This window comes from Callithrix jacchus, chromosome 5, assembly GCF_049354715.1.
Source record: "Callithrix jacchus isolate 240 chromosome 5, calJac240_pri, whole genome shotgun sequence".
Classification (NCBI taxonomy): Eukaryota; Metazoa; Chordata; class Mammalia; order Primates; family Cebidae; genus Callithrix; species Callithrix jacchus.
In genome coordinates, this window is record NC_133506.1 from 88,243,565 (window position 1) to 88,258,151 (window position 14,587).

Sequence of the window (14,587 nt, forward strand, 5' to 3'; positions counted from 1 at the left end):
AACGCTAGAGGAGAGTTGTTTGGAAAAGAGGCCTGGAGTGAAATTTGGTTATCCAGACGATAGATGACGGCGAAGGCAGTGGATGAACTAGGAGGAGAGGACATTGAAAAAGGAATTAATTATTGAGACAGAGGCTCATTCTGTTAGCCAGGCTAGAGTGCTGTGACACAAACACAGCTCACTGCAGCCTTGACCTTGGGCATAAGCAATCCTCACACCTCAGCCTCCCAAGTAACTGGGACTACAGGCATACACCATCATGGCTGGCTTTTTTTTTTTTTTTAATTTTCTATAGTGATAGGGTCTCCCTATGTTTCCCAGGCCAGTCTTGAACTCCTAGCTCAAGTAATCCTCCCACCTTGGCCCCCCAAAGTTCTACAGTGTGAGTCACTGTGCCCTGCCATGATTCTTATTTTTTAAAGATGGGAGCATCTTGAAATGCTGATGGAAATAGCTATTAAAGGATGAGTTTCAAAATACAGAAGTCAAAATATAAGAGGTTCCTGGGTGAATGAGTGGGAGTGGGATACAGAGCAAAGGTAATTTGAACTCAGAGAGAAAAAGGAATATGTCTGTTTTAATAGGAGGACAGGGTGTGTGCTAATGGGCTTAGGTCTGTAGGTCTGTTGGTGGGTAGCTGATGGAGTTCTTTCTGATAATTTTTATGGCATATATTTTTCTCTGTGTTATGGAAGCCAAAAACATGGTTTGAGAGTGATGCAAAGAAATGTGAGGTCAGAGAATGTTTACAGGGAACCGACTAAAAAAGCAATAGATTGCTAAGTAGTGAAAAGGGTCAGTTGAAATTTGCAAGCCTAGATTTCAGACTTATTTGGAATATCACTAACTAATATGACTTTCTTTAGCAGTGCTCAGCAGCCTTGGTATGGTTGGAATCAGCTTTGTATTTTATATGGAATCAGAGAAAAAAGGGGCAAGGGAGTTTGGGAGTTTGGTGGGAGAGTGATTGAAATTATAGATCATTTTCTTGGGGGAAAATTAGTAAATACAAAATAATATTTAAAAAAATGAAATTATGAATTTTATGCATGTTTTCTTGTGCTTTTTTTTTTTTTTTTTTGAGACGGAGTTTCGCTCTCCTTACCCAGGCTGGAGTGCAATGGCGCGATCCTGGCTCACCGCAACCTCCGCCTCCTGGGTTCAGGCAATTCTCCTGCCTCAGCCTCCTGAGTAACTGGGATTACAGGCACGTGCCACCATGCCCAGCTAATTTTTTGTATTTTTAGTAGAGACAGGGTTTCACCATGTTGACGAGGTTGGTCTCCATCTCTTGACCTCGTGGTCCACCCGCCTTGGCCTCCCAAAGTGCTGGGATTACAGGCTTGAGCCACTGCGCCTGGCCTCTTGTGCTTTTGCATGCCAAGTTTGATCATCTGTGTGTGTGGGTTCTGTGTCTGCCAGCCTTGGATCAAAAACATTGAAAATAAGTAGATAAATAATACAAATAAATATAGTAAAGTATTTACAGAGCATATACATTGTATTTGGGGTTATAAGAATCTGGAGAAAAAACAAGGAAATAATGAATCAAGGATTCCAGTTTAGAGAGAGAGGGAATTAAAGACTAGAGGAGACTGATATTTAGGACCCTGAAACCTTCACTTTCATCACATTTATTGAAACCACTTCTTAATATCTGGGTGGATGGGAGTTTTACACGTTTTTTGTGCTGTTCCATGCCAGGTTTGACCCTCTGCGTGTGTGGTTCTGTGTCTGCCAGTCATGGATCAGAAGTATTAAAAATAAGTAGATAAATAATACAAATAAATATAGATAAGTATTTACATAGCATTTACATTATATTAGGTGTTATAAGAATCTAGAGATGATTTCAAGTATACAGGAAGATGAACATAGGTTATATGCAAATACTATATCATTTTATATAATGGACTTAAACATCTGCAGATTTTGGTATCCATAGGGTGGGTGCATGGAGCAGGTGTGGGAGTGCCTTAAAATTGAATCCCCAGCAAATACTGAGGGATGACTGTATGTGATAATCTTTCTCTCTAGTGATCTAACTAGAGAAACCTGTAGGGTTGCATAGTCAAGATTGAGTATAAGATTTATGTTTCTGTATCCCTTGCATAGCCATGGCCCATCCCAGTGTAATAGTTCTTATGTGATATGTTGTGAGATTCTGCTGTCCTATGAACTCTTTAGATATTGTATAAATTTTTGATCAATGTATAAAGTGTATTTTTGTCATAATGAGTATACTATTAGTCCAGTATTTTCCATTTCACTGATTTGTTAAGTGATGTGAGATAACTTACTGTAAGAAAAAGTGTAGTCATTTTAGTGCCAAATTAAAGAATCAGATGTTTTTACTGAGAACTGAGAACTTTGCTCTTAGATATAGAAAGATACATATAGTACAGTAAATGATTCTTAAGTAGCAACACAGCATTTGGACCACAATATTAATAGTGTGACAACTCTTCATGCTTTTATAGACACTTGAGACATTTGTTATATGGCTCTATAACATATAACATGTAACGATGTTATACATGTTGGCTACTATTACAGTTTGCTTCCTATTGCTGCTGTAACAAATTTCCACAAATTTAGTGGCTTAAAACAAAAAAAATGTATTATTTTTATGCTTCCTATAGTTCTGGAAGTCAGAAGATTGAAATGGGTTTCTTATAGGGTGAAAACCAGTGTTTTAGCATACCTCTGTTCCTTCTTGGAGAGAATCTGTTCTTTACCTTTTCCAGCTTCTGGAGGCCATCTGCATTCTTTGGCTTGTGGCCACATCGCTCTGACGTCTACTTGGGTTATCACATCTCCTCTTCTGATGTTTCTACTGTCCTTTGAATTTTTTAGTGATATTTCTGATTACATTGGGTCTAGCTGGATAAAATTCAGGAAAATCTCCCTATTATAAGGTCCTCAACTTAATCACATTTTCAGAGTCTTTTTGCCATGTAAGCTAACATTCACAAATTCCAGAAATTAAGATGTGGTCACCTTTGGAGAACCTCTGTCAACTTTGATTTTGTTCTTGCTTTTTAAGTTTTGGCTATTCTGGGTTCCTTGCATTTCATATTAGTTTTAAGATCAGTTTCTCAATTTCTGAAAAGAAAACGGCTGGGAGTTTGTTAAGTTTTTTGTGAATCTGTAGATCAATTTGGAGAATATTGCCATCTTTTTATTTTTATTTTTTATTTATTTTATTTTTTTAATTGCATATTAGGTTTTGGGGTACATGTGTAGAACATGAAAGATAGTTGCATAGGTACACACGTGGCAGTGTGATTTGCTGCCTTCCTCCCCTTCACCTATATCTGGCTTTTCTCCCCATGCTATCTCTCCCCAACTCCCCATGCCCCACTGTCCCTCCCCTATTCCCCTGAACAGACCCCAGTGTGTAGTGCTCCCCTCCCTGTGTCCATGTGTTCTCATTGTTCAACACCCACCTTCATTTTCTGTTCTTGTGTCAGTTTGCTGAGAATGATGTTCTCCAGGTTCATCCATGTCCCTACAAAGGATATGAACTCATCGTTTTTTTTTTTTTTGTGTGTGTGTGTGTGTGTACACATTTAGTTTTATTGTAACAAAGCAACTTGTACACTTTTAACGTTTAAAACTGAGCATCATCTTTCCTTTCCAGTGAAACAAAAAGAAAATTTAAAAATAAACAGGAACAAAATCACAATAGAGAATGTCAATTCCAAATAAGATCCTACAGGTTCTGCTGATTCTCCCATTGAGTGGCAGGGCTCAAGTCATCATTAGGAGAGAATTTATTTTAAAAGTGTCATCTTAAACTGCAAGGATATCTGTCAAATGTCACAATTAAACATGCCAAAGGAGAAGCCATGTTGTCAAAATGCCCACTTACCCCACCCAGACATCTCAAACCCACCCTTTGCTGACCTTCTATAACCCCATTTTTTAAAGTTTTTTTTTCTTTTTTTTAAACAAGAGAAAGTAGACAAATACATGTTGGTAAATGCTAACTGTCCATATTCACATAGAGACACAGTGTACTCTCTGAGCCCAATATACAGAGAAAGGAGGAAAAAAGCTAGAATTCTATGCACTACTACACAGGGGCCTAGCACCCTCCAGCTTCCAGCAGAGCGAAGGGAACAGGTTTTTCTTTTTTCCTACAGAGCTCAGTGGTATTGATTCCATACAGTTTTTGTTAAGACAGGAAGGGATAAAAATGAATTTCAAACAGAAAGGGGTAGAGACTCTTTTCCCATTGTATCCTGCTCAAGATATTTCCCCCCCAAATAAGTTGAGAACCATGGTGTAGAGAAAAGAGACCTCAAAAACAGGGTGACTGAGCACAAGAGGGAAGGAAAAAAAAAAAAAGACTGCAACTTGCTCCCAGGGACTGGAGAAAATTTGAAAAAAGGAAGGTTGGAATCCATCAGTGTTCTATTAGTCATCTTCTCCTTCATCCTCCTCTCCTTCCTCCCCTTCATCATCATCTTCATCTTCTTCACCTTCATCCTCATCCCCTTCTTCATCAATGTCTTCTAATCCTTCCTCCTCTTCATCATTAACATCATCTTCTCCTTCTCCTTCTTCATCATCCATATCAGGAACCAAGTAGTATTGTAATGGGTTTGGCCAAATATCATCTTTGATGACCTCTCCTAATTCATCAGCACCTGCATCAGAATGATCAGTAAACCAGGTAAAGAAGCTCTCTGGTTCCTCATGCTGCCTCTTCCTGCTGGCTTTATTCTGCGTTTGACTTGAACGTTTTGTCAAATCCTTTCCAGATTTCCATTTGATTTCAGTGGACTTTGAAGATGGATCACCACTCTCATTCAGATGAAATTCTTTGGAGAGAACTTTATTTTCAAAGTAAGGATTTTCATCAAAATAAAAATCTATTCTGTAACCTGATTTAATATCTTCAAATTCTGTCACTTCAACTCTGGTCAAATAATGCAGTGCCTCTTCATCCTCCTCCCCAAGCAGTGCAGACACTTGTGGATGGTTGACAAATGTTGTTACCCAAAAATTTGGGATTTTGGCGATCAATTCTGACCTCTTCTGAAAAAATGGTTGGCGGAGTTTGTTATATTTCTGTTCTACTTTCAAAATCTCCTCACTGGCTTGTTCATTAAGTCTGTCTATTTCATTTTGTACTTCATCAATGTGTTCAATTGCTTCTTGCTGTTCTTTTTCTCCCTTCTTCAGCAAGCCTGCAGAGGCCGATGTCTCATCCAGTCCCTGAGCAGGAGGTGGTCTTGGTTTCTTCTTTTGAGGCGGGAGTGGAGACTGGCGTTTGGGGGCCATGCTGCTGGGGAAGTCCGAGAACCGGAGCATAAGTCTTCTTGCTTATCCGGAAGCAGGCAGAACACTGCGAACTCATCGTTTTTGATTGCTGCATAATATTCCATGGTGTATAGGTGCCACATTTTCCCAGTCCAGTCTATCATCGATGGGCATTTGGGTTGGTTCCAGGTCTTCGCTATTGTAAACAGTGCTGCAATGAACATTCATGTGCGTGTGTCCTTATAGTAGAACGATTTATAGTCCTTTGGATATATACCCAGTAATGGGATTGCTGGGTCAAATGGAATTTCTATTTCTAGGTCCTTGAGGAATCGCCACACTGTCTTCCACAATGGTTGAACTAATTTACACTCCCACCAGCAGTGTAAAAGTGTTCCTATTTCTCCACATCCTCGCCAGCATCTGTTATCTCCAGATTTTTTTAATGATCGCCATTCTAACTGGCGTGAGATGGTATCTCAATGTGGTTTTGATTTGCATCTCTCTAATGACCAGTGATGATGCATTTTTTTCATATGTTTGTTGGCCTCATATATGTCTTCTTTTGTAAAGTGTTTGTTCATATCCTTTGCCCACTTATGGGCTTGTTTGTTTTTTTCTTGTAAATCTGTTTTAGTTCTTTGTAAATTCTGGATATCAGCCCTTTGTCAGATGGGTAAACTGCAAAATTTTTTCCCATTCTGTTGGTTGCCAGTTCACTCAGATGTCTGTTTCTTTTGCCATGCAGAAGCTATGGAGTTTGATTAGGTCCCATTTGTCTGTTTTGGCTTTTGTTGCCAATGCTTTTGGTGTTTTGGTCATGAAGTCCTTGCCTACTCCTATGTCCTGAATGGTTTGGCCTAGATTTTCTTCTAGGGATTTTATGGTGTTAGGTCTTATGTTTAAGCCTTTAATCCATGCGGAGTTAATTTTAGTGTAAGGTGTCAGGAAGGGGTCCAGTTTCTGCTTTCTGCACATAGCTAGCCAGTTTTCCCAACACCATTTATTAAACAGGGAATCCTTTCCTCATTGCTTGTTTTTGTCAGGTTTATCAAAGATTGTATGGTTGTAGATATGCTGTGTTGCCTCCGATGCCTCTGTTCTGTTCCATTGGTCTATATCTCTGTTTTGATACCAGTACCATGCTGTTTTGATTACTGTAGCCTTGTAGTATAGTTTGAAATCCAGTAGTGTGATGCCCCCCGCTGTGTTCTTTTTGCTTAGAATTGACTTGGCTATGTAGGCTCTCTTTGGGTTCCATATGAAGTTTAAGGTGGTTTTTTCCAGTTCTGTGAAGAAGGTCATTGGTAGCTTGATGGGGATAGTGTTGAATCTGTAAATTACTTTGGGCAGTATGGCCATTTTCATGATACTGATTCTTCCTAACCATGAACATGTTTCTCCATCTGTTTGTGTCCTCTCTTATTTGTTGAGCAGTGGTTTGTAGTTCTCCTTGAAGAGGTCCTTTATGTTCCTTGTTAGTTGTATTCCTAGGTATTTTATTCTCTTTGTAGCAATTGTGAATGGCAGTTCGTTCTTGATTTGGCTCTCTTTAAGTCTGTTATTGGTGTATATGAATGCTTGTGATTTTTGCACATTGATCTTGTATCCTGAGACTTTGCTGAAGTTGCTTATCAGTTTCAGGAGATTTGGGGCTGAGACGATGGGGTCTTCTAGATATACTATCATGTCATCTGCAAATAGAGACAATTTGGCTTCCTCCTTTCCTATTTGAATACCCTTTATTTCTTTTTCTTGACTGGCTGCTCTGGCTAGAAATTCCAGTACTATATTGAATGGGAGTGGTGAGAGAGGGCATCCTTGTCTAGTGCCAGATTTCAAAGGGTATACTTCTAGTTTTTGCCCATTCAGTATGATATTGGCTGTTGGTTTGTCATAAATAGCTTTTATGATTCTGAGATACGTTCTGTCAATACTGAGTTTATTGAGGGTTTTTAGCATAAAGGGCTGTTGAATTTTGTCAAAGGCCTTCTCTGCATCAATTGAGATAATCATGTGGTTTTTGTGTTTGGTACTGTTTTTGTGGTGAATTACGTTTATGGACTTGCGTATGTTGAACCAGCCTTGCATCCCCGGGATGAATCCTACTTGATCATGGTGGTTAAGCTTTTTGATGTGCTGTTGCAATTGGCTTGTCAGTATTTTATGGAAGATTTTCGCATCTATGTTTATCATGGATATTGGCCTGAAGTTTTCTTTTCTTGTTGAGTCTCTGCCGGGTTTTGGTATCAGGATGATGTTGGTCTCATAAAATGATTTGGGAAGGATTCTCTCTTTTTGGATTATTTGGAATAGTTTCAGAAGGAATGGTACCAGTTCCTCTTTGTGTGTCTGGTAGAATTCGGCTGTGAGCCCATCTGGACCTGGGCTTATTTTGTGTGGTAGGCTCTTAATTGCTGCCTCAACTTCAGATCTTGTTACTGGTCTATTCATGGTTTTGACTTCTTCCTGGTTTAGGCTTGGGAGGATGCAACTGTCCAGGAATTTATCCATTTCTTCCAGGTTTACTAGTTTATGTGCAAAGAGCTGTTTGTAATGTTCTCTGATGATGGTTTGAATTTCTGCAGGATCTGTGGTGATTTCCTCTTTATCGTTTTTTTATTGCATCTATTTGTTTATTCTCTCTTCTTTTTTATCAGTCTGGCTAGTGGTCTATTTGTTGATCTTTTCGAAAAACCAGCTCCTGGATTTATTGATTTTCTGAAGGGTTTTTCATGTCTCTATCTCCTTCAGTTCTGCTCTGATCTCAGTTATTTCTTGTCTTCTGCTAGGTTTTGAGTTTTTTTGATCTTGCTTCTCTAGCTCTTTCAATTTTGACGATAGGGTGTCAATTTTGGATCTCTCCACTCTTCTCATGTGGGCACTTATTGCTATATATTTTCCTCTAGAGACTGCTTTAAATGTGTCCCAGAGATTCTGGTATGTTGTGTCTTCATTCTTGTTGGTTTCAAAGAACTTCTTTATTTCTGCCTTCATTTCGTTGTTTATCCAGTGAACATTCAAGAGCCAGTTGTTCCGTTTCCATGAAGCTGTGTGGTTCCGAGTTGGTTTCTGAATTCTCATTTCTAACTTGATTGCACTGTGGTCTGAGAGACTCTTTGTTATGATTTCAATTCTTTTGTATCTGCTGAGGAGTGATTTACTTCCAATTATGTGGTCAGTTTTAGAGTTGGTGTGATGTGGAGCTGAGAAGAATGTATATTCTGTGGATTTCGGTGGAGAGTTCTGTAAATGTCTATCAGGTTTGCTTATTCCAGGTCTGAATTCAAGTTCTGGATATCCTTGTTAATTTTCTGTCTGGTTGATCTGTCTAATATTGATAGTGGAGTGTTAAAGTCCCCCACTATTATTGTGTGGGAGTGTAAGTCACTTTGTAAGTCATTAAGAACTTGCCTTATGTATCTGGGTGCTCCTGTATTGGTTCCGTATATATTCAGGATCGTTAGCTCTTCTTGTTGTATTGATCTTTTTACCATTATGTAATGTCCTTCTTTGTCTCTTTTGATCTTTGTTGCTTTAAAGTCTATTTTATCAGAGACAAAAATTGCAACTCCTGCCTTTTTTTTTTCTCTCCATTTGCTTGGTAAATCTTCCTCCATCCCTTTATTTTGAGGCTTTGTGTATACTTACATGTGAGATGGGTTTCCTGGATACAGCACAGTGATGGGTTTTGGCTTTTTATCCAATTTGCCAGTTTGTGTCTTTTGATCGGTGCATTTAGCCCATTTATATTTAGGGTTAATATTTTTATTTGTGAATTTGATCCTGCCATTTTGATGCTAGCTGGCTGTTTTGCCCATTAGTTGATGCAGATTCTTCATTTTGTTGATGCTCTTCACCATTTGGTATGTTTTCGGAGTGGCTGGTACTGGTTCTTCCTTTCTGTGTGTAGTACCTGTTTCAGGAGCTCTTGTAAAGCAGGCCTGGTGGTGAGAAAATTTCTGAGTACTTGCTTGTTTGCAAAGGATTTTGTTTTTCCTTCACTTATGAAGCTCAGTTTGGCTGGATATGAAATTCTGGGTTGAAAGTTCTTTTCGTTAAGGATGTTGAATATTGGCCCCCACTCTCTTCTGGCTTGTAGTGTTTCTGCCGAGAGATGTGCTGTGAGTCTGATGGGCTTCCCTTTGTGGGCAACCCGACCTTTCTCTCTGGCTGCCCTTAGCATTTTCTCCTACATTTCAACCCTGGTGAATCTGACGATTATATGCCTTGGGGTTGCTCTTCTTGAGGAATATCTTTGTGGTGTTCTTTGTATTTCCTGGACTTGAATATGGGCCTGCCTTGCTAGGTTGGGGAAATTTTCCTGGATAATATCCTGAAGAGTATTTTTCAGCTTGGATTCATTCTGTCTGTCACATTCAGGTACACCTATCAAACGTAGATTAGGTCTCTTCACATAGTCCCACATTTCTTGGAGACTTTGTTCATTTCTTTTTGCACTTATTTCTCTAATCTTGGCTTCTCATTTTATTTCATTGAGTTGATCTTCGACCTCTGATATCCTTTCTTCTGCTTGGTCAATTCGGCTGTTGAGAATTGTGCATGCTTTACGAAGTTCTCGTGTTGTGTTTTTCAGCTCCATCAATTCACTCATATTCTCTCTAAGTTGTCCATTCTTGTTATCATCTCGTCAAATCTTTTTCAGGGTTCTTAGTTTCTTTGCGTTGAGTTAGAACATGTTCTTTTAGCTCACAGAAGTTTCTCGTTACCCACCTTCTGAAGTCTGATTCTGTCATTTTATCACACTCATTCTCCATCCAGCTTTGTTCCCTTGCTGGTGAGCAGTTGTGATCCCTTGTAGGAGAAGAGGTGTTCTGGTTTTGGGTGTTCTCCTCCTTTTTGCACTGGTTTCGTCCCATCTTTGTGGATTTATCCTCCTTTTGTCTGTGTAGTTGCTGTTTTCAGGTTGGGTCTCTGAGTGGATGTCCAGAGTGTTGATGAAGAAGTTATTTCTGTTTCTTAGTTTTTCTTCTAACAGTCTGGCCCCTCTGCTGTAGGACTGCTGAGGTCTACTCCAGGCCCTGCTTGCCTGGGGATCATCTGCAGCAGCTGCAGAACAGTAAGGGTTCTACCAGTTTCTTCTTCTGCTATCTTTGTCCCAGAGTGATGCCCGCCAAATGTCAGTCTGATTTGTCCTTTGTGAGGTGACTCTTTGGATATACGGGGGTCAGGGAGCTGCTTGAGGAGACAGTCTGCTCTTTATAGGAGCTCAAGTGCTGAGTTGTGAGCTCCGTTGTTCATTCAGAGCTGCTAGGCAGGTACATTTAAGTCTGCTGCAGCAGAACTCATAAACCCCCTTTTTTTCCCCAGGTGCTCTGTCCTGGGGAGTTAAGGCTTTATTTATGAGTATCTGTTGTGCTGCTGCCTTTTTAAAAAAATTTCTTTCAGGGCTGCCCTGCCCAGCAAGGAGGCAGCCTAGTTACTCTCTGCCTGCAGAGGCTTTGCTGAGCTGCTTTGGGCTCTGCCCTGCTGTTGGCTCCGCCCTGCTGCCATGTGAGCTTCCCTGCAGTTGTGTTTATATGGGTGTGGTTAGAACCGCCTCGGCAATGGTGGCCCGCCTCTGTTAATTGCGGACTGTCTCTGTTATGGCGGGTTGCCTTGGCAATGGCAGGCTGCCTCAGCAATGGCGGAGTGCCTCTGTAATGGCCCCTCCCCCACCAAGCTGCACCATCGTGGGTTCAGCTATGCTTGCCATGAAACTCTCAACCCTGAACGTTTCCAATTGCTATTTCTTTGCTCATTTGTTTTTGTAGGGGTGGCACCTGCTGAGCCTGATCACCTGGCTCCCTGCCTCCGAGCCCTTTTTTTTTATGTTGAATGGTTGACTCTTTCCCAGGTGTTCCAGTCACCTGCTGAAAGGGCGCTGGGACCTGTATGATTTCCCATGCGGTGACCCACTGTGCCGGCTGAAACAACGGTGCTGCCCGGGAATCTTCTAGCCTGGCTCCCTGTTTCAGACCCATTTAATCAGATGAATGGACGAATCTGCCTTCCCAGAGCTTTAATTGCTACCTTAAAAGGGCAGCCAGACCAGTGTATTTTGTACGGACAGCCACCGTGCTTGGGCACTGGCAAAACAGTTGTGCTGGCCAAAACAGCCTCACTGGTGACCCATGGGGCTCCTCCACCTGGGAATCTCCTGGTGTGTGGGCAATAAAGATTCGTCTGGAAATGCAGCGTCCTCTCACCCTCTGTGCTTTCGCTGGGAGCTGCAATCCTGAGTTGCTCCTAAAGGGCCATCTTGGATCAGTAGCACCATCTTAACAACATTAAGTCTTCTAATCCATGAACATGGATATCTTTCCATTTAATTAGGTCTTCCTTAATTTTTTTCTGTGATGTTCTATAATTTATAGTGTATAAAGTTATACTTTCATTAAATTAATAACAATTTTTTATTCTTTTTTATGTTGTTGTAAATGTATTTTTAAAATTTCTTTTTTGGATTGTTCATTGATAGTATAAAGAAATAAAACTAATTTTTCGGGCCAGACATGGTGGCTTATGCTTGTAATCCCAGGAATTCGGGAGGCTGAGGCAGGAGGACTGTTTGAGGCCAGGAGTTTGAAAACAGCCTACTCAAAATAGCAAGACCCTGTCTTTGCAAAAGAAAAAAAAAATTAGACATGGTGGCATGTGCCTGTAGTCCCAGCTACTGTGGAAGCTGAGGCAAGAGGATTGTTTGAGCCCAGGAGTTTAAGGCATCAGTGAGCAATGATCATGCCATACTCTGTAGCCTGGGTGAGTGAGAGAGCCTATCTGGAAAGAAAAAAAAAAAGCAACTGATTTTTAATATGTTTCTTGTGTCCTACAGGTTTGCTGAATTTATTTATTAGCTCTGATCATTTTTTGGTGGATTCTTTAGGATTTTCTGCATATGACGTCATGTCTTTTATGAATAGAGATGATTTATTTCTTCCTTTCCAATTTGGATGCTTTTTATTTCTTTTTCTGCCTTACTTCCCTGGATGGAACTTCAAGTAGAATGTTGAATAGAAGTGGTAAATGGATTTTTTTTTTTTTTTCTGAGACAGAGTCTCCTTCTGTTACCCAGGCTGGGATGCTGTGGTATGTTCTCAGCTTACTGGAACCTCCGCCTCCTGGATTCACGGGTTCAAGCAATTCTCCTGCCTCAGCCTCCCAAGTAGCTGGGATTATAAGTGTGCAGCACCACACCTGGCTTATTTTTCCCCCCTCCTTTTCTGTATTTTTAGTATAGATGAGTTTTCGCTATGTTGGCCAGGCTAGTTTAATGTATGTTTTTGTGTTGTCCAATTTAGGAGGAAAGTGTCCAGTCTTTCAGAATTAAGCATGATGTTAGCTGCAGGCTTTTTATAGATGCTATTTATCAGACTGAGGATGTTTCTTTCTATTTCCAGTATGTTGAGTATTTCTTTTTAAATCATGAACGGGTGTTGCCTTTTGCCAAGTGCTTTTTCTGTGTCTATGGAGGTAATTATTGAAGTTTTTGTCTGTTACTAATATGTTATATCATGTTAATTTTCATATGCTGAACCAACCTTGCATTTCTGGTATTCACTCACCAGTTCTTGAGTTTGAGATTAATCTAGGGTATGGTCATCTGAAGACTCATAGTCTTGAGATTTCCCTTATTTGATCAATTTCACCTTTATCATTAGAGTCTGGAGTACTGCCATCTGTCTTTTTGCATTCATCTTCTGATATAGTTATTGTGATACATCTTCCTCTGGAAATATTCTTCTCTTTGACATTTTGGGTAGAAAATGAAAGTTCTTATATTCTTAACTGTGTTAAAGAGCTTTAACAAAGGCTAGAAAGCTGATGTGTCCAAATTTGTTTTTATATCTTCTTGAAAGATGATGCAATACTTTGGGCAAAGCAGTAGGAAACTGAAGAAGAATGAAATAGTGATCACTTATGTCATTATTTAATCATTCTTTTAGGTAAATCCAACATGTTTTCATTTTCTTCTGATTTTTTTTCTGTCTTTCACAGTGAACATCCATTGTAGAATAATAAAGATATTTTTCAAGACCTTTTATAAATCCTGTTATCTTGTCTGGCTGACTCACATTGTTTCCTGGGAAGGCCAGGCTGTAGGGGCTTAGATAATGTTGGCAGTTATAGTTGGTTTGGGGTGGACCAACAAGGGAATAATTCTTAGCTCATAATATAAGGATCCAGAATAGGAAGTGGATTGAGGACTCACTTGTAAATCTATCTGGAAATATTTGACCAAATATTTGATTTAGTTGAAATTCAGAAATTAGGCAATTTAATCTAATGGGGAACAAGGTTGGTGGAGGGTGTTGGGGTAAAGAAACATTGGGTCAGCTAGCTCCCAGTATTGGCCACCAGATGTCCAGGGCAGTTTAGATGCTGTCTGAAAGAGCTTTGAAGGGGTGGAAAGAGGAAAGCAGTACATAACCTGATTGTAAGTACCATAAAAATGATTCATAATTTAAGCAGTGCTTGTACTATGTACAAGGCTGGCTCTGGAACCCATCATCAGTTACTTCTCTTTTTCAAGACTTCTTTATTGTCCCATTTCCTTCCTGTGCCCTCCAGTCATGAAGGAGATTGCAAAATTTGAAGCTCTTCAATGCAGTTCAAAATTTTGCTTTTAGGGAAATTATTAAAGATTATCAGCTGGACATAGTGGTGTGTGCCAGTAGTCCCAGCTACTCCTAAGCTGAGATGGGGGGATCCTTTGAGCCAGGAATTCAAGGCCACAGTGAGCAATGATAGCACTGCTGTAATTGTAAGAGCTGCCAAAGTTATGTTCTGGAATATATCTGAGGCATCTATCAATTTTATCTCAGTCAACACTTAAATAAGACCATTCTTGATAATTACTGGTCCTTCAACATGCCTTTCACAGATGAAAAAACCTGCAGTTTCCAGATAGTGGACAAATGATTTGTCTTTCTTATATTGGCTTGATCCTATTACTGTTTATAACTTTTTTTAAAACAGAGTTTTTACCTTTTCCAAAAGCCTCAAATTCATGCTAGATTTATGTTTCTCACCATTCACACTGTTAAAGCAGACTAAATATGGCCTGGGAAGGACTCCGTACTTCGATATTTAAGTCCTTGTGGACAGACTGTAACCTAGCTTAATAGGCAGATAAGATTGAAAACCTGACTTAGGAATATGCGCTTGTAACAATAGCTGAGTCTTGGCCAATCCCAGCAGCTGTACTTCAACCACGTATAACTGCTACATGTTCAAATCAGACTAATGCCAACCTGTAACCAATCTAGCTGTTTCCGTACTTCCCTGTTGGTTTCTGTCGCTTCCCTTTTTTTGT

At 39.9% G+C, this 14,587-nt stretch overlaps 1 protein-coding gene across 1 annotated transcript; it reads right to left on the bottom strand.

The window, feature by feature from the left end:
- Positions 1 to 3,539: 3,539 nt before the first annotated feature.
- On the bottom strand, positions 3,540 to 6,267 carry LOC118153748 (protein SET-like). The gene has a single exon (XM_035300396.3). The coding sequence runs from the start codon at positions 5,320 to 5,322 to the stop codon at positions 4,423 to 4,425; it is 900 nt and encodes a 299-aa protein (XP_035156287.1). The 5' UTR covers positions 5,323 to 6,267; the 3' UTR covers positions 3,540 to 4,422.
- Positions 6,268 to 14,587: the final 8,320 nt, after the last annotated feature.

Coding starts and splice junctions, on each gene's coding strand:
- LOC118153748 (XM_035300396.3), bottom strand. CDS start 5,322: ATGCTCCGGTTCTCGGACTTCCCCAGCAGCATGGCCCCCAAACGCCAG.